Genomic DNA, 26954 nt, shown 5'->3' with positions numbered 1-26954 from the left:
TTTTTCCTATCCACAAAAATTCCTACGCAGTTTCAAGCTTATGGTATTTTTTTCTACACACACATGTACACAGTTTGCATAAATTGTACATATGTGTACATTTAAAGTATGCATCTGCATATAAAAATGTATTGGAATGAAATGTATATACCTGGATTGATCATACTGGTCTCTAAATATAAATATATGTATGTATATGTGTGTACATGTGTGTGTGAAATAAATCTGGGACCATTAATAATATCGCAAGCGCAATTATCAGAGCCAGCTGCAATGTGTACCCTTAGGGGCCTCAACAGGGTCTCAACAGGGTTTTCTCAAGCAAAGCTTTAAACAGGGCCTTAACAGGGGCCTTGTAGTACATACTCGTCACGGCAGGTACGTGCTAGAAATGTTGTATGTAACTGTGTTCGTATATGTTTTTTTTTCAACAGGTCTTATGCAAATCCTAACAATACGTATTTACGATGTGTAATGCATGTATACATAGATATATATACTTATTATAATAATTTGTAATAAATTATAGGTTTATTAATAATGTATCTTAATATATATAAATTACGTGTGACGTTGTTTGTCCGCAATGGACTCATAAACTACTGAACCGATTTTAATTAAATTTTGCACACTGTGTGCAGTTTCATCCAACTTGAAAGATAGGATAGTTTTTATCTCAATTTATAATCGCAATATTATTTTATTGCGAATTATTTGTTTATTAACAAAAAGTCATGATTATCTCTGTTAGTTCGATAACATTCTAACAGATGGCGGTATAAGGTAATTCGTTGACTTAAACACGTGTGTATCGGACTGATTGTGAGCCACAGCAACGCGTAGCACTCCTATATATATATATTATTTAATTTTCTAATCATTACAGTCGGTTAAATAACATGTTAATTGTTTCAAGGACAAGAATATAATTATGTTCTTATATTCAGTTATAATTTGAGTGTTGAAAATAGAGAAAGATAAATGATGAATAGGGAGAAAAGGGATGTAGGAAAGGGTGGGTGAAGGTAACGGGGGGATAAACAGAAATTGTGATTTCACTTTCGAATCGTGATAATTGTTCCGGCATGGAATAAACGAGCCCTGTTTGCTTGTCACGTTACGACGTTTGCTCTGCCAAAACAGACCGGAACGATCTCATGCGGATATTTTCGTGTGGACGAACACGAGTTGATGATAATAAGGGAAATGATAAAAGTGAGAGAAAGAGAGAGAGAGTATACGAAACATTATTAGACAAAATATCCACAATTCAATTTTGCATCTATCAGAAAACAAAACAAAATCATGAAATATGAAGATCGATCAAATTTGAGGTTGGGAAAACAAAAAGAGTTTGAAATATTGATGAAAATTCAATTCCTATTTACAAAATGATTCGAAAATGTTTAAATAATGGTTTAAAAAATTTAATTAATTGTAAATTACACAAGTGGTGGTTAAATTTTTGTCAATGGAAGACAAACAAGTTAGGTTGAGATGGTCACTCACTCGTGAATCGTCGTTTGTTTTTGTCGACGATTTTGATTTGTCAATCAAATGACCACGTGGATCATTATCTGTGACAAACATTGCTACATTGTTTCATATCTAATTTTAGAATTGTGTACTTTTACAATAAAATCATGTGACACTCGGTTAATGAATGAATGTGTTTTAAACAAACAAATTTAGAAACTGAGTGAAATAAAAAAAAAAAAAAAGAAAGACATTTTGGTTATGTGAGAAATGTTGCGGATCGATTAAGACGAGAATTAGGTTAGAATGATTCTCTCTAAAATCCAAGTTTGAAACCCAATTTGAAAGAATGATATAAAAAGAAAGTCAAATACACACAAATAAATATTAACATAAATAGAAAGAGAGAGAAAGAGAAATATGGTCAATTATCTCTCTCTCTCTCTCTCTCTCTTTTCTTTCTTTCTCATGTCAGTCATTGGTTGAAAAGAGAGCAGCAGTAATTGTTGCAAGTACAGTCAAATGAAGAATGCATATATAAGTGTATACGTGTATGCATTTATCTATGTTATATATGTATGCATGTGTATATGTATGTATGTATGTACATCAGCCACCAACCACAATCTCGTGCTCCTCGATTCATTAATTAATCGGCGGACACGCCGCGCGTCGTTCTCGTTCGTACACACAGTGGCAATTACCGGCGCATTGTCGCGCATAAATCATTAGCAAACGTGACGCTTCCATAATTCGGTTAATTTGCTTCGTTTTTGTCGATTCTCTCTCTTTCTCTTTCTCTTTTAACCTCTCTTTCTCTTTCTTCTTCTTTTTCTATCATTGATTTCATTTCTTAAAATATATGCTTCGAATTTTTTTTCTTCTTATGCTTTATCTTTTTATTTTGAGGTCGTTTTTACAAGACACCCACTAGAATTTGTTATGAGACGGTAGATCTAAAATTATAATTTATTTTTATGGATTTAAATATAAAAATTAACACTAAACTTATCGCGTTGTGAAGTTTGAATGACAATTTTTTCATCATCTTACGTGACTGGTGAGAAACAGACACGCCCAGTAATCTTTTAACCAATCACGTAAAGTCAAATGACTATGAAACCCGTTAGACTTTCTTATAAGTTAGTTTGAAATTAAAATTTCTTTGTTTCAATGAATTAGAATATAAAAATTAACATTAAACTTATCGCGTTGTGAAGTTTGAATGACAATTTTTTCATAATCTTTGATGATCAGCGAGAAATAAACACGCCCAGTAATCTTTCAACCAATCATGTAAAGTCAAATGACTATGAAACCCGTTAGACTTTCTTATAAGTTAGTTTAAAATTATAGTTTTGTTTTGTTGATGAATTAAAGTATAAAAATTAACACTAAACTTATCGCGTTGTGAAGTTTGAATGACAATTTTTTCATCATCTTACGTGACTGGTGAGAAACAGACACGCTCAGTAATCTTTTAACCAATCACGTAAAGTCATATGACTATGAAACCTGTTAGACTTTCTTATAAGTTAGTTTAAAATTATATTTTTGTTTTGATGAATTGGAATATAAAAATTAACATTAAACTTATCGTGTCGTGAAGTTTGAATGACAATTTTTTCATAATCTTACGTGACTGATAAGAAATAGACACGCCCAGTAATCTTTTAACCAATCACCTAAAGTCAAATGACCGCCAAATCTTGTAATTCGTACAAAATGTGCATTATTCGTTTCTAAATTAAAAAAAAAGATATTATTTTCTATGCAATTGTTATTAAAATTTCATTCTATATTAAAATATACGTTTCTTGTTTTTTATTAAAGCAGTCATTCGACCAATCACAGTAGGAATTAGGTATACATGAAGTGTCACTGATTCGAATACCTTTTTTTTTACAAATTCGATTAAATTCGAGATTATTTTTAGTACGATGAAAAATTTTATTCATTCGATTTGCATGTATATGTTTAATATGATATATGTAATGCAATAAACGTGAATGTAAAAAAATTAGGTTAACTTTTTAAACACGTTTGAATTTGGTTCGATTGATTTTAATCGAATGACAAAATTTGGTTTTCAATAATTTGCAATATTTTTAGATTAATAATTTAATGCAATATTAAAAATCATTAGATCATTGTTATAAAAGATTCTAAAGTTTATTCCTCACATATTTAATTCATTGATTTAAATAAACAATGAAGCATTGTGAATCTGAAACGATCGTTCTAATTCTATTCTTTATCTATCTTTTTTTTTTTATAGTTTTCTTTAAAAGATTATCATTCTCAATGAACGTGCAAAGATTAATTAAACTTTTAAATAAAGAATAAGAGAGAGAGACACACACACACACACACACAAACACAAACACGAAAGCGAACACATAGAGAAACTTAGATTCAATTAAAAAAATTTAATCTATAAGTTGGTTATTAATTAATCTTTAAACAATTTTCCAATTGATTTTATAAATAAAATAAATTGTTATAAAATATTAAAATGAGAAGGGGGTGGTGGGAAAAAAATATGAAATTAAATTCGTATGAACACATACATATGCGTAATACTTCCCGCGAGTATGGTTTACTCAAAACCATGAAGTATCCTCTTCCAATATTGACCACACAAAAGGTACATAGTTGTTCATAAACAAAATAATAATTCCTTATATGGTTGTATACATTAAAAAAAAAAAAAAAAAGAAATATCGATCGTGTGAACTACAATTTTTATCCATTCGAGTTAAATCGAGATAAACATTTGTTGTTACGAATATTGTTGTTTAAACTTTATGATCAAGCATGTTCAATCATTTCTCGAATTAATTAAAATAATTTCTTTGAAACAAAAAAAAAAATAAAAAAAAAATAGAAAAACGGGTTTTATTGAGAATCCAGTTTATCGAGAGTATCTCAAATTTTTCATTAAACTTGAACTACTAAATTGATTGAAATTTGATTTAGAATTGAATTGAAATTTCAATCGTTATTGACGAATAGTTTAAAAAAAAAGAATATTATTAAATAAATAAATAAATAAATAAATTATTATTTTTGAAGTATGACACAAATTTGTACGAAAGAAAACCTTGAAGTAAAAAAACCTAAGTTTAAGTTTATAAGTTTACATAAATATGATTCATTCTATGTTGTAGTATACATAACAAATACTAGTCCCAGAAATACATATATGTATATACGTATAAAAAAATAAATAAATAAATGAATAAATAATTATTCTCGAAGTATGATACGAATTTTTCCTGAAGTAAAAACCTAACCATAAGTTTACATGAATATGATTCATTCTATGTTTGTACTATTATATATATATATATATATATATATATAACTGACATTAGTCCCAGAAATACACATATGTATATACATATAAAAAATAAATGAATAAATAATTATTCTCGAAGTATGATACGAATTTTTCCTGAAGTAAAAACCTAACCATAAGTTTACATGAATATAATTCATTCTATGTTTGTACTATTATATATATATATATATATATATATATATATAACTGACATTAGTCCCAGAAATATATATATAAAATGTGTAAAGTAATGATAAAAAAAAAAGTAAAAATAAAAATAAACAAAAAAAAAACGTTTTTCCTATTCGCATAGGTTTTTGTCATAAACTCGTTGATAACGAAGTAGAAGTTAATAGCAAATATACACGTGATAGTGTGTGTGTGTGTGTGTGTATTTGTAAATATGTGTTGGGTTTAACGACCGAAGAAGACATCGTCATTTGAAATGGAAATATGTTTATATGTGTTAAGATAAAAAAAAAATGATAGAAGAAGAAGAAGAGGAAGAAGACGAAGATGTAAAAGAAAAACAGAAAAAAAAAAGAAAAAAAAGAAAAAGAAAATAATATGAGAAAGTAATCTTATATCGATGTGAGTTTATCGTGAAACTTAAATGATAGTAATATATATACATATATATGTATATAGTATTATGTATAAGTAATACGTATGTACATACACACATATGTAATTTCAAAGTAGTAAATGCTGAGTTTTAACTAACGTTTAATGACGTTACTTATCGACTATTACGTAGAACAGCTTTTCTATAATTAAACACGAATTTCCTGTTAATAAATATTCACCTACACACAGATAATATTCATATATACATATATATATAAAGAGATATAAAAATTGTATAAGAAAAAATAATTGAGAAAAATTTCTATATGATAATAATAATCTAATAGTTATCTCATTGAATGAATAAAAGAAAAGAAAAAAATTAATAAAACTTTAATTTATTAGTAAATTAAATATTTCTAATTATTCACACAGTTTTAACACAATATATATATATATATATATATATATATATATATATATATATGTGTGTGTGTGTGTGTGTGTGTGTGTGTGTGTGTGTATATATATACGAATAAACGATTAACACATTTCTTGCCACGTGTGACCATATTATACATATATATATATATATATAATTATTATTTTTATTATAATATATAATATAATAATAAGAGGTCAAAATTATATAATTATATAATATTATATATAAATTATATTTTGTTAAATTTAAATATAAATTAAATAAATTAGTAATATAAATTAAAATATAAAAAAATGATTATATATAATTATAAGGTCAAAATTATATAGAAATTATACTTTGTTAAATTTAAATATAATTAAAATAAATTAGTAATATAAATTAAAATTAACAAAATAATTATATATAATATAATTATAATAATATATATATATATATATATATATATATATATATATATATATATATATATATATATATTTTAATTAATAAAAGTAATATAAATGTTAGATAATATTATATAACAAATAAGCCAACTAAAATAATAAAAAAAAAAAAAAACAGAAGAATGAAATAAGAGAAAAAATTCGATGAATAAAAATAATGAAAAAAAAAAAAAATGATAATATGTGTGTTCTATTAAAATATTTTTTTAAATCTTTTTTCTTCGTTAAAATTATAATTTCCAATGAATGGAAGAGGAATATATGTATGTGTGAATATATAGAAAGATTATTAAATCAATCAGTCCGATACGTCACGTAAAACGTATTATTAAACGTCTGCATATAATACACGTGTGCATTACATTAATGTCATAAATGTTTCTATCTATCTCTTTCTCTCTTTCTCTCTTCCACTCTTTCTCTGACATTCTCACATTATTTCTTTTTCTGTCTCTGTCTAATATTCAGGAAGTTTCATATCGAATTTATCAAAAAGTCGACGGGAAGCTCTCACTAAAACGATAGCCAATACGAGGCTTTTGGAGTAGGAGAGAAAGTGAAGGCGGTATATACTTGTGTTGTGTATTGTATTGTGTGTTGTTTTACTGTTAACTTCTAATGGATAAATACACACACACATATATATATATATATGTATATATTTTCTCATTTTTTTTCTAATTTATTTTTATAATAGATGTTCATAGATGTTCACGAACGATGAATCTATATGAACAATTTGATAATTAGACAAAATATTATGTTTTTAAAATTATATTTAGATAATTAAAATTATCTAATTATTAAATAATTATATATTAAATAATAATTAAAATTATTTGACTATAATTTTAATTGAATTAAAATTAAATTATATAAAATTATAATTTCAATAAAAATGATATTTATTTGTATTTATATGAATTATATTTGAAAACTTAAAATAAAATTTATAAATTAACAATTTATAATTTAAATAATAAAAATAACAATTTATATTATTTGTATTTTATATAAATTAAAATTTTATACATATATATATAAATTATAAGAAAAATTATATTTATTATAATTTTTTTATACAATACTTTTATATTATACTTAATATAATAAATATTATATTATAATATAATATATTATTATATATTATATTAATATAATATATATATATTAATTATTATATAATATAATAAAAATTATCTGAGTATAATCTTAAGTATATACTTTAACTAAATGCAAAATTATTATTATATTACAGTGATATTTTTTTTAAATATTAGTATATATATTTGAACAATTATAAAATTTAGATACTTATGGTTAGATTATCTATAATTAAAGTTTGTAAAAAATTATTTTTATAATATTAGAATAAATTCTAATTAAAATTTATGAAAAAGTTGAATAAGAAAAAGGAAAAAAAAGAGAATGATAATAAAGTAATGAAAAAAAATAAAAAATAAAATAAAATAAAATAAAATAAAAGAAAGAAGAAAATTCGCATAAAAATTTAATAAACATTTAACTGAAACTGAGCGTATATTGATTAGAAATAAAAGAGAGAAAGAAAGACAGAGATAGAAAGAAGATAAAAACAAAATTTAATAATAACGTACGTGACGCAAGTACGAATAATTTGTTTTCGAATTTGTTTCGAAAAAAAAGAAAAGAAAAGAAAAAGTCAAAAATATACTTAAAAATCGTACAAATTTTATTTCTATACTTTGTAATATGATTTTCATCAGATTATTTATTTATTTATTTATTTATTTATTTATTTATTTATATGTAAATTAATTTTCAATCAAATTTGAACAATAATTCTTACTTAAAGTTCATTGTATAGAAAAGTTCGATGTTCTTCCGCTTTTAGATTGGCGTTTAGTCACTGACTTATTCTCTTTAACACACATATGTATTATAGATACATATATAGACACGTACACACATAGAAAATATATATTCTGACTCTTACACAAAAGTATGAAGCAAGCTACGAGCGTATATGTATACTAAAAGGACTATTACTATGTGTTAGTACTGCACAGGCCGATTTATTGATCACGCTCGACGCACGCAGAGTACGAATATGCGTGCTTCTCGTAATGGCTACTGAAACTGTCTACAAACTTTCTTGATCGAATACGACTAAAACTCACTAATAAGAAAACAACAAAAAAAAAAAAAGAAAAAAGAAAAACAAATAAAGGTTTTTTTTTTTTACAACGAAAATGCTCAACAATATTTTCTTTCTTGTATTAATAATTAATGAAAATACAATTTTGAACGCGAATATGAACAAAAATACAAACGAAAAATAAAATTGTTTTACATACGATTTTTATGTAAAATTATTTTAAAAAATAATATTTAATAGTTTGTTGTTTAGAGTGGGGGAATTCATATATCGAAAGGGGATAGTATTTAATTTTAATTAAATAAAAAATTATTAAATTTAAATTAAATTAAATACTTTTAGTTATAATTGGTTTGTATTTTTTTTTTTTTAATTTTAGATCAAATGTTTATCTTTGGTTCATCTGTGTGTTGCATTTTGATGTAAAATTATTTAAAGGAAAAAAATATTGAATACATTTTTTAGGGTGGGAGTATTTATATATTGGGGTGGGGGTGGGGGTTGTATTTAATTTCAATTATAAATTAAATACTTTTAGTGTAATTGATTTTTTGATTTTTTTTTTTGTTCTGAATCGGATGTTTATCTTTGATTTAGAACAAAATCAAATGTAAGGGGTTGAAGAAAGTGTTCGTAAAGATTAAAAGAAGGAATTTTTGTTTGGGTAAAATTTAAAATAGAAATCGATAGGGACTTTAGGGTATAAACCAATAGATGTACCCATAAATCCTGCCTTTTGGTATTAAATGTACTAGCTAGATATATATATAGATATACATACACATTGAAAGTATATATACGGTAACAACAAAGCATTGGATCGTGACCGGTTGCAAGGGACTAATGTGAGCGTGCAGCTGCAACTTTGAAATGACTATTATTATAGTTAAGATCTAAAAAAGAATAAGAAGAGGAATAAGAAGATGCCGTTAGAAGATGAAGAAGAAGAAGAAGAAGAAGAAGAAGAAGAAGAAGAAGAAAGAGGATTAGACTGAAGATTAGAAATCGGTAATCGAACTTGTCTCAAGTTAACCGATCGTAATTCAAATCTAAAACTAAGACGAGTGCAATAAAAATATTAATAGTGAAATTGCAGTTATTTCACTAGTTGTATCAGAAATAGAAAAAACAAAATTATGATTTATAATTACTGTATGGAAAAATATTTCATTTTGTCTGAAGTTAATCAATCCTAATTCAAATCTAAGAAAAATTAAATGATGAAATAAAAAATAAAATTGAAATTGCAGTTACTTCACTAATTGTATCAAAAATAGAAAAAAAAAATTATGATATAATATATTTGTTAAGAATAATATTTGTCTATGAAAAAGTAATGTATTTTGTTTTAGGTTAACCGATTCCAATTCAAATAATTAGAAAAAAACTAACTGAAATTGCAGTTACTTCACTAAATGTGTCCTAAATAAAAAAAAAAAACTGTAACAATAAAATATATTAATAATAATATAAATCGTAATTCAAATACTAAAAACAGAAATGTGTGCAATAAAAAAAAAACCAACTAAAATTACAGTTATTTCACTAATTGTGTCCTAAATAAAAAAAAAGAAAAAGAAACTAGAAGAATTAGAATAATATATTTGTTAGAAATAATATAGATGTGTAGTATACCGGTTTTCATTTATGGAAAAAGTGTTGTTAGAATGAGATAGAAAGAAGTATTTGCCTTTATAGAGAGTATTTGCGATCGGATCGGCAAACTTCCATAAAAGCGCGCGTCGTTCGAGCAGCAACGAACAGGACGGCGCAATTAACGACGTGGGCCGTGGTCGATACTGCAATTAACTTTAACGAACGGGCGGCCTTGCGATTAAACTTAATTAGTATCGCGGTAATAACTCGTTAATAATCAGAGCAGCATAGAAATATATATATATATATATATATATATATCTGCACGTATGTATGTATGTATGTATGTATGTATATATGTATATATGTATGTATGTATGCATGTATGCACATATCTATGTATTTATATAGATATACATGTGTGCATATGTATGTGTGCGTTTAGGGGGGGATTCTCATATACTCGTGGCAAACGTTACCTGCATTACACGCTTATATCAAATATTTTATAGAAAATGAACAAAAATAAATAAATAAAAATGCATGCATTAATTTTAACGATTATATATATGTATATATACGTGTATGTGTGTGTATTAGTAACCACGTGTATGATGTTAAAAAAAGAAATAAAAAAAAGTGTAATTAAGATATGTGTAATTTTGTGTTAAATATTTACGTGAATCTGACGATGAATTGTTTTTAGAATCTCTGGAAGAAGAATCTGTTTGGTCGTCGATGATATCGCCTGTAATGTTTGCGGTTGCACTTATTTTTAAACAAAAAGTTCTTCAATGAAATGATATTATACAAAGCGTAGATCGACATCACCATCATTACCATCGCTAGGCATCCATACGTAATTCCTAATAACGTCTTATACATTTTTAAAACGTGGATGATATATGGTACCAGTATAAATAGTAGTTGTTGGTAGTAGTGTAGTAATAATAATAATAATTATCACTAATAATTGATTGAAAATATATTCCACTAACTTTTGCTTATTGATGTTGAAGCAGAAGAACAAGTAGAAGCAGAAGCAAAAGAACAGGAGGGGGATGATGATGAGAGAAGTTTGTTTTTTTTTTTTTTCTAACTGAAGATATCGCACTTTCTCTGATTTGTGTCCTTTCCCCTTGTTGTTGTTATTGTTGTTCTTTTTTGATTTATTTTTATTCGCTAATGTCTCTTGAGAAATATCGTCTATTCTTTTTTTCTCCACTTGTCTTCAATCAAACTGTTCTCAATTTAGGATGATAATTGTACGCTGACGATGATGATGACGATGACGATGAATTTTTAAGTAACACAATGATCATTTTTTATTATCTTTACTTTCTTCTTTCTTTCTTCCGTGTTATTAGTCTTCGTCAGAAATTACTAAAACGTGTTAAGGCTTCTAACGTCCTTGAAATGCACATGGATCATCGACTTAAGTTGCAAATGAATATCCCTGATAATTCGTAGTATCATCTAAAATGATGATCCAAGGAAAAAATGATGAATAAGGTATAAATTGACTAAAAATCCCAATAATAATAATAATAATAATAACAATATGAGAATCGATAATAAAAATCAAAATAAACAAACTAAATTAAAAACCATAAACGATCAAACCAACCGATCAATCAATCAATCAATCAATCAACCAACCAACCAAATGAAGCAACCGGTAACGACAGCAATAACACGAACGAATTGCAGTAAACGCGTACGATGAGAAGTACCGGCACATACTGAACGGAACCAACCGAACGATCCTGGCTTTTACCCGACGACGGGACGCGGCTAGCGCACACTCAACCAACCAACCAACCAACTACTTTCTCACAATCGGTGTGTGTATCTCTTTTTTTTTCAAATCTATCATCCCTCTCCTTCCTTATCCCCTCACTCCTAATCTAATTTAATTCTAACATTAATTTTCAAATTTATTATTGTTGTTGTTATTAAAATTTTTCCCCCTCCCTTTTTTTTTAACTCGTCAATAATTTTAATAACCTTTCGATCAAGACTAATGATAATAAATTGATTTATCGTCAATTTGTTATAACATATATATGTAAATATAATTATAATTACGTACGAAAAAGAAAACAGAAATATTAATAGAAATCTCTGTGAGTAAATGCACTGGTTGTTATTCTTCTTCTTCCTCACGGTATACTAATACTACTTTAGCGGTTCCTATCCAGTTCACATGTACCACTCAATCCCGGTTCGAAAGAACATTGAACATTGGAACGCGAACCTTACTGCAAAGCGGCACACCGAATTATGGGGCGCTCTCTGTGCTTTCGGCAGGCTCTTACCCCCCACCCAACCTTACCCGCTTCCCCTCCTCTTCACTTAACTATCCTTTTCTCTCTCTCTCTCACACCTATTGCACTCTTCTCACTGTATACTATATATACGTATATATGTATACCTCCCACTCTAACCTACCATTTTACTACCCCCACTCCAAACTTTATACTTGCTATTGCTCTACTCTTCCTACTCGCAGTCTACTCCCCTCCTCTTACTACTTGTCTCCCTCCCCACCGCTACCTTTTTACTACACTCTCCTCCACTGTCCTCTCTTACGATTACTATACCCAATCCTCTTCTATCCCCTCTCCTAATTTTACTCACTCATTCTCTCTCTCTCTCTCTTATTTGTTCGTTTACTTCGGCATACGCGTTAAACCAACCCTCCCCACTTCTTTTCTTCTCTCTCACTCTCTCGTCACGCTAACACAACTTTACTGTATGGTTTACACTATTCTCTTAGCTTGTGAATAAGACGAGTATAAGTGTGAGAGAGTGAGAGAAGCTGATTGAATTAGAATGAAATAAAGTTTGAGTTTAAGTTTCAGATTCCGATGATACTATGAAAATGATTTCAACATGTGCTGAATACCACTCCCATTTTATTTTTTAATGTTGGTTTACGTATTTTTGGTTCAATGGTTTAACGTAAGTGAAAATAATACACTTTTGATAAGAATAAAAGGTATAAAAGTGAAAATTCAGGTCACATTTACCTTACCCTTCCTCCTACGTGCAATATTTTAAATTTTGTTTCTTTGGTGAACACATGCCGCACCATCCCCTTCTAACCTTGCTTTCGATGCTTCGGAAAAAATCTGGAATTTATTTTCAGGGTCGTACTGTTTGAAATTTATCGTTAGTAAATAATAGAAAATATAGTTGAGATGTTTTACTAGATGAAATATATACTTTTTGTGATATTATTGTTAGGATGTGTCAGTATGTACATAAACACGTTTGATATATTTTTAAGAAATATTTTGGGGAAGATAGAAAAGGAAATGGACCTGTGCACCCTACGGACCACGTAAAAGTATTGTACACTTTTCAACAACGAACGATCATTTTTTTTCTTTACTTGACCGGATCATCTTCTGTATAAAAAAAAACTATTGTTGTTTAGAAATGTCTACCTACCTGCGTTAGAATACAGGTGTTATTGAGATTTTGATTTGAGAGGACGTTTTTTAGAAACACAAAATTAAAGGAGAGAAAAGTGGAACTAATAAGTGAACAACTTTTTGGTGTTCGTTGAAATTCCTTTGGGAGTTTTCGAAAATATCTTGGGATTTATGTTGAGTTATTTTTTTTGTTACTTTCCGGATTTATTTTTACGAACGTATTACAAGAAATACTTCGAGAAATGTCTCGAAGTTTTATGATTTTTTGTTTTTTTACGAATTATTTAAGTATTAGAATAATTTTTATTATTTTCTTTTATTAATTTAAAATTTTCGTAGATCAATTCGTCGTATTATTTGATATTTTAATTTATTTATATATATGTGTATGAACAAATAGAAATAATCCTTTGAAAACACGTGCAAATCTTTCCGTAATCACGGATATTACTTATAGTTCACAAATTATACATATATATATTTTTATTTTAGAGGGAGCCACTTATCTTTAGTAATTCATTTCATAACCTATTTTCAACAAAACAACATTACGATTACAAATAATTATTCCCTTAAATAAACTATTTGTATAAAAATGAAATATATTTAATAATCAATTAAACAAATAAACATTTGATTTGTTTTATTCGATCGATTGATCGATCGAAAAGGATTTAAATTCGTCACACGAAGTATCCTTTTTTTTTGTTTCTTTGATTTACACGTACATGCAAGGTGAACATTAGTAATTGTTTCTCGAGAGAATGCAGCTTTATCCAAAGACGATGCACAATTAATTCAATAATATATTTTCAAAGGAAGCTTAAAATCATCGTAGTTAAGGTTTATCGTACCTGAAAAGCTCTTTCACTGTTGGTCGGTAAAAGCACAGCCAGAGGGCAATAGCTTTCTTGTTTTAACACGAACACGAAATTTCTACTTTATTTCTCACGTACAGCTTTCTTTCCTATTAATTCTACAACCCTCCGTCAGATGGCAGGACTAACGTTCGACATTCCAATTTCAAAAGCTCTTATTTTCAATGTTTATATACGAAACTTTACTGTTTTTTTTTTTTTAAATTAAATTTATATATGGACCTTTTAATATAAACATTTAATTGGTTAAATTTTCCAAATGATAATTAAAATAATTAATAAAATGATTTAACATGTAATTTGATTCTCATCGATCATAATTAAAATAACAACGACCACGATATTGATATGAATTGCAAAACGACTTTTAAATATAACAATACTTGAACCGATTTGATAAATTAGTTTTGGTAAATAGGAAAATGGGTGGATAATTCATTACGGGAATGTACATATGTAACTTATGAATTTTGATATTAAACAGGTCCTGATAGAAACACACACACATACACACACATACACACATACAATTCTTTGGATTAAATTTATAATATTTATGCATATATATATATATATATATATACAAAGAAAAGTTGTATGGTATAATGGGTTGCATGAAATTATTTCGTTCGATTAACCTGTTAAAATATGGAAACGTCGCAATAACGTAATCAGTCAACGAATTCTCGATCGATTACTGGAAAAGTAATCACGAATGTGTTTGATATACATATGTTTAATGTACATATGTATGTATGCACGTGTTCTTGTATCTGTTTCTCTCTTTCAATCTCTATGTATGTGTATGCGTACATATGACTCGTTTTTCTTCTATTTTTTTATTTTTTTTTTACACAGGTTCCTAGTTCAAATCTATACTTAACATATTTATATGTATATACAGGCATATATATATATATAGAAACGTTGTTTAATCTTAATGACTACTTTCTGGTAAACAACGTAATTAGCGGAAACGCGGTGATGTTATCGTTCGAAAAGTACTTACGTGTAATGAAATCCGCGATAACATTCCAACACGTGCTACGTGATAAAATGGCTTCGACTGTATAAGAGATGGTAAAGGAGGTGGTGAAAAGAGAAAAAGAAGAGTAGGAGGAGAAGGTGGAGAAGAAGAAGAAGGAGGAGGAGGAGGAGGGGATGAAGCAAGTTATTTCAATTGAAATTTTTACGATTACTAATTCCCCGAAAAGTCGTTCTTTTACAATTAACATACAAATTGATGAGGGAAGGTTTCTTTGTAAAAGAAAGTTCATTGTACTTACAGTTAACCCCCACCCACTCTTATTATAGTCACTCACACTTTTTCTTTCTTTTTTGTTTTTCAATAAAACGATCGTGTTGATGGTTATTTTTTATTTTCTTTTTTTTTATTTCGAATTAGTTACAATATTTGTTCAACTTATTAACGTTGTTAACACGTGACGTAAATGGCGACCGGTTTTTTTTTATGTTTTCAATACGAGATTTTCTACTGGAGGTTATCGATTTTTCTTTTGTTTGTAATTTGGATATTATAAGATTTTGAATTATTTAAGAATATTTTTAAAGTTGAGTCTCTCTTTTTTTTAATTGTATTTGAATTTTTATTAGAATTAAATTAAAAAGAATGAAATGAAAACAATGTGTACTATAAGTCATCGAAAATCAATAGACAAAATAAGAATACAAATTGGCAAAAAGATGAAATAGAAAAAAAAAATCACAGCCACGTGTCGTGTTGGTATTCAAACGTAAGTGTAAACGAGAACGAGATAAGTAAAGAAAATGAAATGAAAAGAAACGAAACTGAGAATACGAATAATCGTGCGAGTAAATAAGAGAATAATAAACACAGAAATAGATAAATAGATAGATAGATTAAATCCAATACATAGTATAGATATATAAATATATATATAGGATATCATAAAGTTAACAATATAACAAAACGTATATAAAAAACATAAATAATTAGGTTAGGTTGTAAGGTAGTAAAAAGTAACGTATGAAAATATAATAGTTTTCAGATAAATAATAGATTGATTAAACGTATATATATATATATAGGATATAAGATAGTTAACAAGACGTATATAAAAAATAAAAATAGTTAGGTTAGGTTATAAGGTAGTAAAAAGTAATATAAAAAAATATAATAATTTTTAAATAAATAATGGATAGATTAAATGAATATAAATATGTGTACATAGGATATAAAAACAAAACCTATATAAAAAAAAAATTAGTTAGGTTAGGTGTGATACAGTAATAAAATGTAACTTAAGATAATACAATAAATTTTTAAATAAATAATACAAATAGATAGATTAAATAGATCTAGATATAAATATAGGATATAAGAGGAGTTAACAAGAAGACATATATAAAAATATAAATAGTAAGGTTAGGTGGTGCGGTGGGTAAAAGTAAGGTAATGTAAGGTAAGGTAAAGTAAAGGGGTTTTTGCGCACGTTAATATGCGCTTGTACCTAGTGCTCGCGTGCGCTCGCGCATCCAATCGATAAAAGAGACCGCCCCGGGCTTTTCCTGGCGTCCCCAATCGCGTGACGTCACGGCGCCGGAGACGAGTTAAACCGAGCTGAGACGAGGGCTGCCGACGTCTAGGGGCCGAGGTAACGCTCTCGTCGGGGATCCAACAGCACCTCGTCGACGACGCGAAACACGGCCCCTAACACACTATCGTCGACCTCGTCGTCGTCTTTGCTTTTTTAAATACCTGCCTTTTTCCCCTTAACGAACAATTTTTTTTTCTTTTTTACCTTACTTTTAATCATCCTAATCATTATCGCACAATCGTTATCGTTCTCGTACTTTCCTTTTATCTTTCTGTCTCTCTTTCTCTCTCTCTCTGTCTCACTCACTCATACACGTTCTCACACGTTCTCACTATCGTTTTGTCATTCACGTTTTGACACTCATCCCTTTTCAATCATTTGTCCTATCGGAATAAGGAATTCTTCATTTTGACGAGTTTCAAGTTTGATTATCGTCAGTGGTGCGGTTTTTTGGTGTTTGTTACTAACTGTCAATTATTTTTTGTTTTATTATTCGAGAAGATTCGTCATTTTCTTTTCCTTTTTTCACCTAACCTAATTTCCCTTCTTTTCCTTTTCTTTTTTTTATATCGTGGGTGATTTTGTTGTTTAAAACAAAACAGGATCCACAATTATTTTTTTCTCTCCCGTTAGTTTCCTTTCATCTTCATCTTCTTCTTCATTTTTCCCCCTTCCCCTCTAACATCCCCTGTCCCATCATCCCTTATCAATTTTATTTTTCTCTACTCTTCCTCGCTTTAAATCGTCGGGTTTATCAATCTGCGGTGATAAACGAGGTAATTAATTCGTGTAAAACGCGTTAAAGTACATCCGTCCGGGTTAATTTGTCCTTTTTTTTTATTGTTGTCATCCGTGCGGTATACAACATTTGTGACAACATTTTTGACGAGTGATTTGGGGGTTGGTCCTTTCTGTTAACGTGAGAAGACTAATTTTCACAACGTTGTGGAAAAGAAATTTAGAGACAGTAAGTTTTCAATATTTCTTATATAAAAGTTAACTTAATTTTATATTTAAACATATTCATCGTTGATTAAATTCAACAGACACGTTCTACTATCTTAAAATTGACATTATTTTTGTAATCCTAATGGGAAATGACGATTGGTCGAGTATAGGAAAAAAAATTGATGCTTTTTATATATATTTTCATTTTTTTTCTTGTCTATCTTACTCTTTCTCTCTACCGTTACATCCGATTGGTCCTTGTAACCCCTTAGAGGTTCTAAGCGCAGCTGAGCTCGACCGGGCGCGACCCACAGCCCTACATTCGTGTTCTGCGGCGTGACCTAACCTCAACTTGCTATACCTTGGCCGCCTGAGCTTTCAATACCTATTCCAATAATACTATTTAATATTAAAATTGTATTGAATTTATTCATTTCCTTCTCATTATCTTCATCAATGTATTCTTTTAAGGTTATGAAAGTTTATTGTACGACCTTGTACAAGTGGGGGGAGTAAAAAGAAAAAAATTAGATCAAAAATAAAATAAAAGGAGTGAAAGAGAGAGAGACGATATTTCCGTTTTAATCTTTAATATACATGTTACTTTATTTATTTGTCTTTCTTTCTTACACCAATGAGATCGCATAACAAGCACTGTCAGCACGAACGAGAAGGATATGCTTTTCACCTTCCAAGTCGGTTGTAATGCTTCGGAATTCTACCTCGACGGTCGAGGTCGGCGAACGACGTGATATAACGTATCGAAGATACGTTGACCTTTATGTAACGTTATACGTCGGCTCTTTTACGCGCCGATTCAAGACACCACACACCGAGATACACATACTGAGATACATACACGTATAGAATATATCTATACATATTTCATTTTCATATACATATGTATGTATGACTGGTTTATAACAAGATTTTATACGATCTAACATTAGATTCATAATACTAGGACAAATTCACTAATTTCAAATCCAAATAATAATAATAATAATAATAATTAACATTGTATTATAAGAAGAAAAATATAAAAGAAATGTAAACATCGGAATAAATATCTCCGATAGTAGATCGTGAACTGTTATACGAATAAATCGATTATATCTAAACACATAACCTATTATAATTAAATCAAATTGTGTTCACAGAAAAAGGGACTTCGCAAAAAGAAGACACCCACCTTCCATCAGGAATCTAACATAGTAGAAAGGGAGAGGGTTGTTAGATAAAAATAAAAACGTTCCGAGAGAATTCGGGACAATTCCGAGAATAATTTAATAATAAATCATTTCGGAAAGAAAATATTCATCATCGAGTGATAAAGGAATAACAGATAAGAGAGTGTCGTTAGATATATTTAATTAAATAGTGTGAATTGGTAAAAGAACGGGTGACAGGTGAGGGGTAAAAGTTGTTGGTGATTTAAAGGGGTGGTATAAGTGTGATGTGGTTGAGGCCCCCGGCAAGTCCTGCGGGGGCAGGAGGTCAAAGGTAGATTTGTCGTGAGGGGTCCAGGCACGGCTCGGTTGTCCCGTGGCGAGCTCGCTGGAGGGGCGGGGGAGGAGGAGGTAGGATGGTGTGACCTCCGGCGTCATCCCGCCCGACGCGGAGCTGGTGCTGCTGTTGGAGGTGGCGGGGTTGGCGGAGGTGGCGGCGTCGGAGTCGGAGGAGGAGGAGGCGGGGGAGTTGGTGGTGGAGGAGTCGAGCAGCTGCTGCTCGACTCGGAGGAGGAGGAGGAGCCCACGGCGATGTCGAGGCAGCCTCGCGGTGAACGGGACCACGTGAGCCGCTGCGATTTGCGAGCTGATTCTCGCGAACAACGAGATTTACGCGACCTACGCGATCCACGCGACCTAAGGGACCTAAGAGATCACAGGGACCTCAGGGATCCCAGAGACTTCAGGGAGAGTTACGCTAACATTAGACATATTCGCGACGATTACGATAACGATCATCATCCTTCTTCGACAGATCGGACAATAGCTCCATCTACATCTGCATTACCCAATAAACCGGTAAGTTTATCAATCATATTATATTGAGACAATCCTAATGAACTATAAACCTATCAAATCTATGGATCCAAAATGATTCTAACCAAGAATCACTGTTGGTCTAGCTGTTTCAATGCTTCATCGTTAACTTTAAGTTAAATATTCCACATAATTATCTTTAAACATATTCTTACACCAATAAAACTGGTAAGTTTATCTAATTATATATCAATTATAATATTGACAATCCTAATGGATTACACCCCATTAACCTACAAAAATCACAGTCGGTTTGTTTGCTCTGATTTTCAACTCTTGATTATCTTTAAACATATTTCTTCTTATATCAATTAACTAATAAATTCTTAGCAATGTTTTCATCTAAGTGCATAATCTATGCGGAAAAACAAAACTTATCGATATATAATGATGTATATTTCAGACCAAATCCACATAAATAAATATATATGACGTATACTAATATTATCTTGCGCAATATTGCGAGATCTTGATTTTTTTTTCCTTTCCATACTAAAGGATCTCAATAGTAATGTTTCTTTTGAACCAGTGTTGGAAATTTTTCTTCCAGTTTACCTAATTTACTTCTATGATATATTTATCGAAGGTTTTGTAGAGAAAGAAAAGGAAGAAGATGATGAAGAAGAAAAAAGAAGATGAAGAAGAGAAAGGAATGGATTTAGTCAAAAGAGTAGTCTCTAACATACCCACACATAAACATAGACACATATATATATATACAATATATGTTTGAGGGAAAGTAAACGAAGCATGAGTATCTTTGATCAAAGCTCTATCTTTCTCTTTCTATCTTACATCTTATCTTTCTCAACGTCCTCGATATCCACGTAAACCAACATAGTGGTCGTTCTTCATTCAACGATTCTTTGCATCTTTCATAAAACTAGCAACCCTGTGCAAACGACATTGGGATTGGCTGGTACCTCCTTTCATTTGCAGCTGCATTCACCGACCCTTTACTTTCTCAACTTTCCCCCACCACTTTCCACCTCCTCCTCCTCCTTCTATTTCTTTTTCTTCTTCTTCTTCTTCTTAGTAATAGTCATCGTAATTGTTGCCATCATTTGCCAACTGATAGGGTCAGGAGTGCTAATGAGAGAGAGAGAGAGAGAGAGAGAGAGATAGAAGAAGATGAAGATGAAAATGATGTTGCAGTTGAAAATGAAATCTAATTTGATTTCAACGTGAACACATTTTTCAATATTTTTTATCTTTTCTTTTTTTGTTCTTTGACACACAAGAATTTACTTATTCTACATTAAGTTACTTTCATTTTTTTTTTTTATTCATTCGATAGGGCTTTGACGTTAATGCAGCTTACTGGAAACTAGGACACTTTCCAACCTTCTCGATTAAATATTTCAACACCTTTTTCCCCATTGTCAATTCTTTTTATTTTTTATTCCCTACTTCTTCTATTTATATCTGTCGAACTTAATTATTATTATTATTATGAACGTTTGACAAATTATGCAACGCGTATGATATTATTATTATCCTTCCTGTCAGATTATTTCCTTCAACTTATCTACTTATCTCAGATCGTAAAATTATATTATTTAAAAATCATATTTATTACGTTACATTTAAAATGGTATTTTGTTTTTGTTTTGTTTTAACTTGTGTCAGTTTTAATTGGTTCCTATATAATAACAATTTAATATCACGTATTTTAATATTTTTATTTTTTTTGATTTCTCAGTGACAGATTGATTATTATCATAGTCAGACAATTTATTCGAGAACACGTTTTAATACGAATTGATCCCACCTATTTAGATTTTTCCATAAATACGTACGTTCACTTTTTAATCAATCAATCTAATGCAAATTTATGCCAGTACTTGTGTGCGTGACGTTTCCCTATATACATATATATGTGTGTGTGTGTGTTGTTGTTGTTTTCATACATTTCACATGTGTGAGTGTTATCTGATTTTTATACTTGGTAATTAATATATCATTTATTTTCGATATAAAAATATAAAAATATATTAAAAAACAAAAAATGATTATAATAATTATTTAAAAAAAGGGTTAGAAAAAGAAAGAAAAGAGTAAAGAGTACTCTTTAAAAATGTATAGTTTATGTCACCGGTATAGTCACTTATCTTTTCCGGAGGAGGATAAAATTATCGATAATGGAAGTCGTTTCCATTATCCGAACTATCCAAAGTAAAAGCTTTGTACGTGCGTGTAGAAGTTATTAAGCACGATATTCATTCTCTCTCTCTCTTTCTCTCTCTCTCTTTCTTTCTCATACATATACAGACACAAATGCACCCTTCTTTTTATACATATACATTTCAGAAACAAAGTTTGAGTTATCTTAAAAGCATGTTGGCAAGATATTTCTAGTAAAAGTATTTATTACAAAAACACACGTGCTCGTACATATACATAATATTATAAAGTATGTGTAATGTATGTATTGTTATATTAATTTATAAATTATTAATGATTTTTTCATTTCTTTTTTTGTACTTGCAATTAATAATGTTAGTATGTTTATTAAGTAGTATATAATATAATAATTATTTATTATTATTGTTTTTATTATATAAATAATAATTGTCAATGAAATGTTTGTTAGAATTATCGTGTTTCAACATATTATATTTATTTATTAATTTACTAATTATCCAAATGTATTACTAACCACAAAATCATTTAAAATTCTAACTGAAGATCCGTATTACTAAATATTATATATTATTATTATTTTTTATTATATAAATAAATAATTAATAATTGTTAATGAAATGTTTGTTAGAATTATCGTATTTCAACAAATTTAATTTATTTATTAATTTACTAATAATCCAAATGTATTACTAACTATAAAATCATTTAAAATTCTAACTGAAGATCCTAATTACTAAATATTATATATTATTATTATTTTTATTATATAAATAATAATTGTCAATGAAATGTTTGTTAGAATTATCGTATTTCAACAAATTATATTTATTTATTAATTTACTAATAATCCAAATGTATTACTAACCATAAAATCATTTAAAATTCTAACTGAAGATCCTAATTACTAAATATTATATAATATACTAATTATATATATTAAATATTATCTTTTATTATATGACTAATAATTGTTAATGAAATATTTGTGAAAATTATACATATTATGTTTATTCTTTTAACAAATTTTATTTATTTATTAATTTACTTATTAGATTATTTCCAAAATTAATTTACCAAGAACTCAAACTAATTTCTAACCTCAAAATCATTTAAAAATTTCAACTAAAAACCCTTCCATTAAATTTTTTTTACATATTTTTCTTACACATATCAACACCCACGCAATGAACCATTGATTTTCTTAAAATAAAAAAAAAACCAGTTAATCAACTTGAAATTTTGTTGTTTTTAAAAATAAAGTTTCAAATTCATACTTACGTTAATTAAATTTCTCCTTTAATTATACCTGTACAGAATAAGATGAGATAATGGATAGGGTGGGGGTTAAATCATGCGAATTCGGCAAGAATACCATAATGTGTTCATGGTATTCGTGATTTTAATCTCATTTATTCGGTGTTGTTAATTACCATCGAAGAAACGTAAACGACGTGTAACGATGAAATCAAAATAAAAGTATCAAGTTTTTGAATTACAAGAGTTAGGGAAGTAAAGAAAGTGAAGGCAAAATAAAGGGGTGAGAAGGGAAATACATATATATATATATTTATTTTTCTGACACATACATTCGTGACAACGTGTGATTATTTGTTCGAGTTAAATCCCAATATTAAGAGATCGATTCCAATAAAATAAAGATATTATTAAAGTAAACATTTTTTATAATTATTCATAATAAGCATGTTGACGTGAATGAGAAATAAGATTTAATAATTATTAACTGCAATCAGTCATCAAGTTAGAAAGAGATTAGAAATATTTTAATATCATTATACACTTTTCAATCATTTTCTAGTCTAACAATTATCTTCATATCAAATGCAATATTTTCATGCAATTGCACGACAATTATGTAACTTATTATTTTCATGTTTTTTCCTTTTTCAGAATATTTAAACCAATTGAAAATGTTTATACAGTAAAGGTGAGGAAATATGGTTGTCAGTGATAATATAATAACATTTAGATTAAATAATGATAAGTAATATTACTTTTATAGGTTAGTTAGGTCGTTTAAAAAGCCACTTATCGACAAAATTTGCAATCATTTACTTGTTCTAACCTAATATTATATTTTATTGTTAAATATGATACTAAATTATAATAATAAAAGATACAAAAGAATATTAACACATACAATATATTAATAATATAATAATACAAAATTTAATATATTATTTATATATTATTTTATTATAATTATAAATTATTTTTATATTATTTTATATAAATATATTATAAATAAATAAAATACAAAAGTATAATAATTAATAGATTTATTTCTGTTATAAAAATAATACTTAAAGATAGTAATTTGTTTATTATTAAATTACAAAAATAATTATCGAATTTATGATTAATAAAAATATTGTTAAAGTATATTGAATTAAAAAGTAGGAATAAATGATCAGAATCAATGGTATTGGAATAAATACGTAAAAGGGAATATGTGTGTATGTGTGTCGAGTATGCGAAGGTGTCGTATGTTCTTGTTCCCTCTTCAGGGTAGTGGGTCTACTACAGCAAACCCGGTTCCAGCAAATATAGGTCAGTGTATAAGCCGGTAGGAGCAAAAGATCAGACAGAAAGACTTTAGCTGGTAGCTTCTCTTCTTCTTTTTCTTTTATTTGTTTTTATTTTGATTCTTCTTCTTCTTTTTCTTTTTCTTTTTCTTCTTCTTCTTCTTCTCCTTCTTCTTCTTTTACCATCGTCCTGTCCACCACAACATCACGTTCCTCTTTTGATACTTGGGAAGACTTGCTAACGGCCAAACGAGTTTGCGAGCTTGTACATTAGGTTTGTGTTGGTAATAGAAAAAGGATAGATTATGTTGGTATTGGTTTATAATGATAATAGAATGAAATTGCAATTGTTTTTATTTTTAATAGTGTGGGAGGGAAGTTTCATTTATTTTAAGAATTGTGTTTGTTAGAAATGTTATTTGTTATTATTTATTGGGGTTTTAAGAATAGTTTTTTTTTTAATAATAAATTATTATGTTAGATCAAAGTGTTTTTAAATTTAATTGTTAGTTAATTATGGTTCGTTTATTGGATTGGTATTTGTGATAGAATCAAATTTAATTTATTGTATTAATTTTGTTTTTGGAATGGTTTTTTTTAAGTAATAAATTTTAATGTTAGATTGGATTGTTATTTAATTTAATTTTAAGTTAATTATGTGTTTGTTCATTGCTATTGGTGTTGGTGTTAGTAATAATACAAAATTGCAATATTGTTTTTAAAAAATAATATAAATGCAATTTCACACACATTTGAATTTATATTTAATCTGAAATATTAATTTTAAGTAAACTATATTAATTTAATTTTAAGTTAACTATGTATTAGTTCTTTGCATTGATGTTGGTTTTGGTAATAGTTCAAAATTGCAATATTGTTTTTAATTCTTTCTAATATTATATTTATAAAATAATATAAATGTAATTTAAAATTTGAATTTACATTTAATTTAAAATATTAATTTTAAGTTAACCATATTAATTTAATTTTAAGTTAATTATGTGTTAGTTCATTGCATTGTTATTGGTTTTGGTAATAGTTCAAAATTGCAATATTGTTTTTAATTCTTTCTAATATTATATTTATAAAATAATATAAACGTAATTTAAAATTTGAATTTACATTTAATTTAAAATATTAATTTTAAGTTAACCATATTAATTTAATTTTAAGTTAATTATGTATTAGTTCATTGCATTGCTATTGGTTTCGGTAATAGTACGAAATTGCAATATTGTTTTTAATTCTTTCTAAATATTATATTTATAAAATAATATAAACGTAATTGCAATGGAATTTATATATTTAACCTAAAATATTATTATCAACGTTACTTTAATTTTCCTATAATTACAATAATTAAATTTAAAAATATTCAAAATCCTCCATCATTCCTAACCTAGTATTTTTTTTGCAATATTGTTTTTAATTCTTTCTAATATTATATTTATAAAATAATATAAACGTAATTGCAATGGAATTTATATATTTAATCTAAAATATTATTATTAACGTTACTTTAACTTTCCTATAATCATAATAATTAAATTAAAAAATATTCAAGATCCTTCATCATTACTAACCTAGTATTTTTTTTGCAATATTGTTTTTATTCGAAGATTTAAAAATCTTTAGAAAATAATATAAACGTAATTCCATTTGAATTTATATTTAACCTAAAATATTATTATCAACGTTACTTTAACTTTTCTATAATTATTACAACTAAATTTAAAAATATTCAAAAGTCTCCATCATTCCTAAACTAACATTTTCTTTACCCAAACATCAGTCATACTTTTACTAACCCTTAATTACAATAATTCCAATTAATTTAACTATTAAAAGAAAGAAATAGAAAAACAGAGAATAAGAATGAAAAATTTTAATGAATACAATAAAACATATTACAAAATGAACAAAAACATTTGATATTATCTAAATTTCTTGGTAAAAGATCAACAGACAACAGTAAACTGTAGATATTCTTAGTATCCTTTAAACACGTTTCACGAACGATCACTATCTCTTTCTCTCATTCTCTTTCACTCTCACTCTCTCTTTCTCTGTTTCACTTTTTTTTGGGCACACCTTAAAACCGCGTCTGCTGGCTGGTATCCTTACATTATCCTTCCTCCACCTAGTGCATGTTTCTTTGACGATCAGACGTCCCCCAAGCAGAAGGGACGACGGTACACCTGCGGAATTAGTCGCGAAAAAGGTCCCCTCTCTCCTTTCCCCTTAACCCTGTCTACCTCGCTCTTACCCCCTCCCCTTCTCTGCTTCTATCTCTCTCATCCTCATATTTTTACTTTTTTTTTAAATTTTATTTTCAAATTACTGAATTATTATTATTCTTCTTGGAA

General features: G+C 28.0%; 2 protein-coding genes across 11 annotated transcripts in view; one reads left to right on the top strand and one right to left on the bottom strand.

Annotated features, from left to right (window-relative positions):
* Positions 1–12287, bottom strand: part of LOC107066690 (protein abrupt) — a 92485-nt gene extending 80198 nt beyond the window's left edge. For 3 of the 10 annotated variants that reach the window (XM_089176651.1, XM_089176687.1, XM_089176692.1), the window contains exons 1-2: positions 12103–12287; positions 11009–11486 (exon numbers count right to left, since the gene is read on the bottom strand). The gene's annotated coding sequence lies outside the window, so the exon portion shown is untranslated. The other 7 variants (XM_089176665.1, XM_089176656.1, XM_089176670.1 and 4 more) reach the window with 7 other exon arrangements.
* A 6453-nt stretch (positions 12288–18740) lies between these two features.
* Ca-beta (Calcium channel protein beta subunit) overlaps positions 18741–26954 on the top strand; it is a 92333-nt gene continuing 84119 nt past the window's right edge. Inside the window, 2 exon segments of the mRNA XM_015321576.2 lie at positions 18741–18758; positions 19016–19882. Of these exon segments, the coding sequence (XP_015177062.2) occupies positions 19616–19882 (267 nt within the window). The 5' untranslated portion in view covers positions 18741–18758; positions 19016–19615.

The sequence above is a fragment of the Polistes dominula genome, unplaced genomic scaffold (genome assembly GCF_049000335.1).
Source record: "Polistes dominula isolate Pdom_NZ unplaced genomic scaffold, Pdom_raw_medaka contig_32, whole genome shotgun sequence".
NCBI lineage: Eukaryota > Metazoa > Arthropoda > Insecta > Hymenoptera > Vespidae > Polistes > Polistes dominula.
The sequence above is the reverse complement of the archived record's forward strand: the minus strand, read 5'-3'. Positions and strand labels throughout refer to the sequence as shown.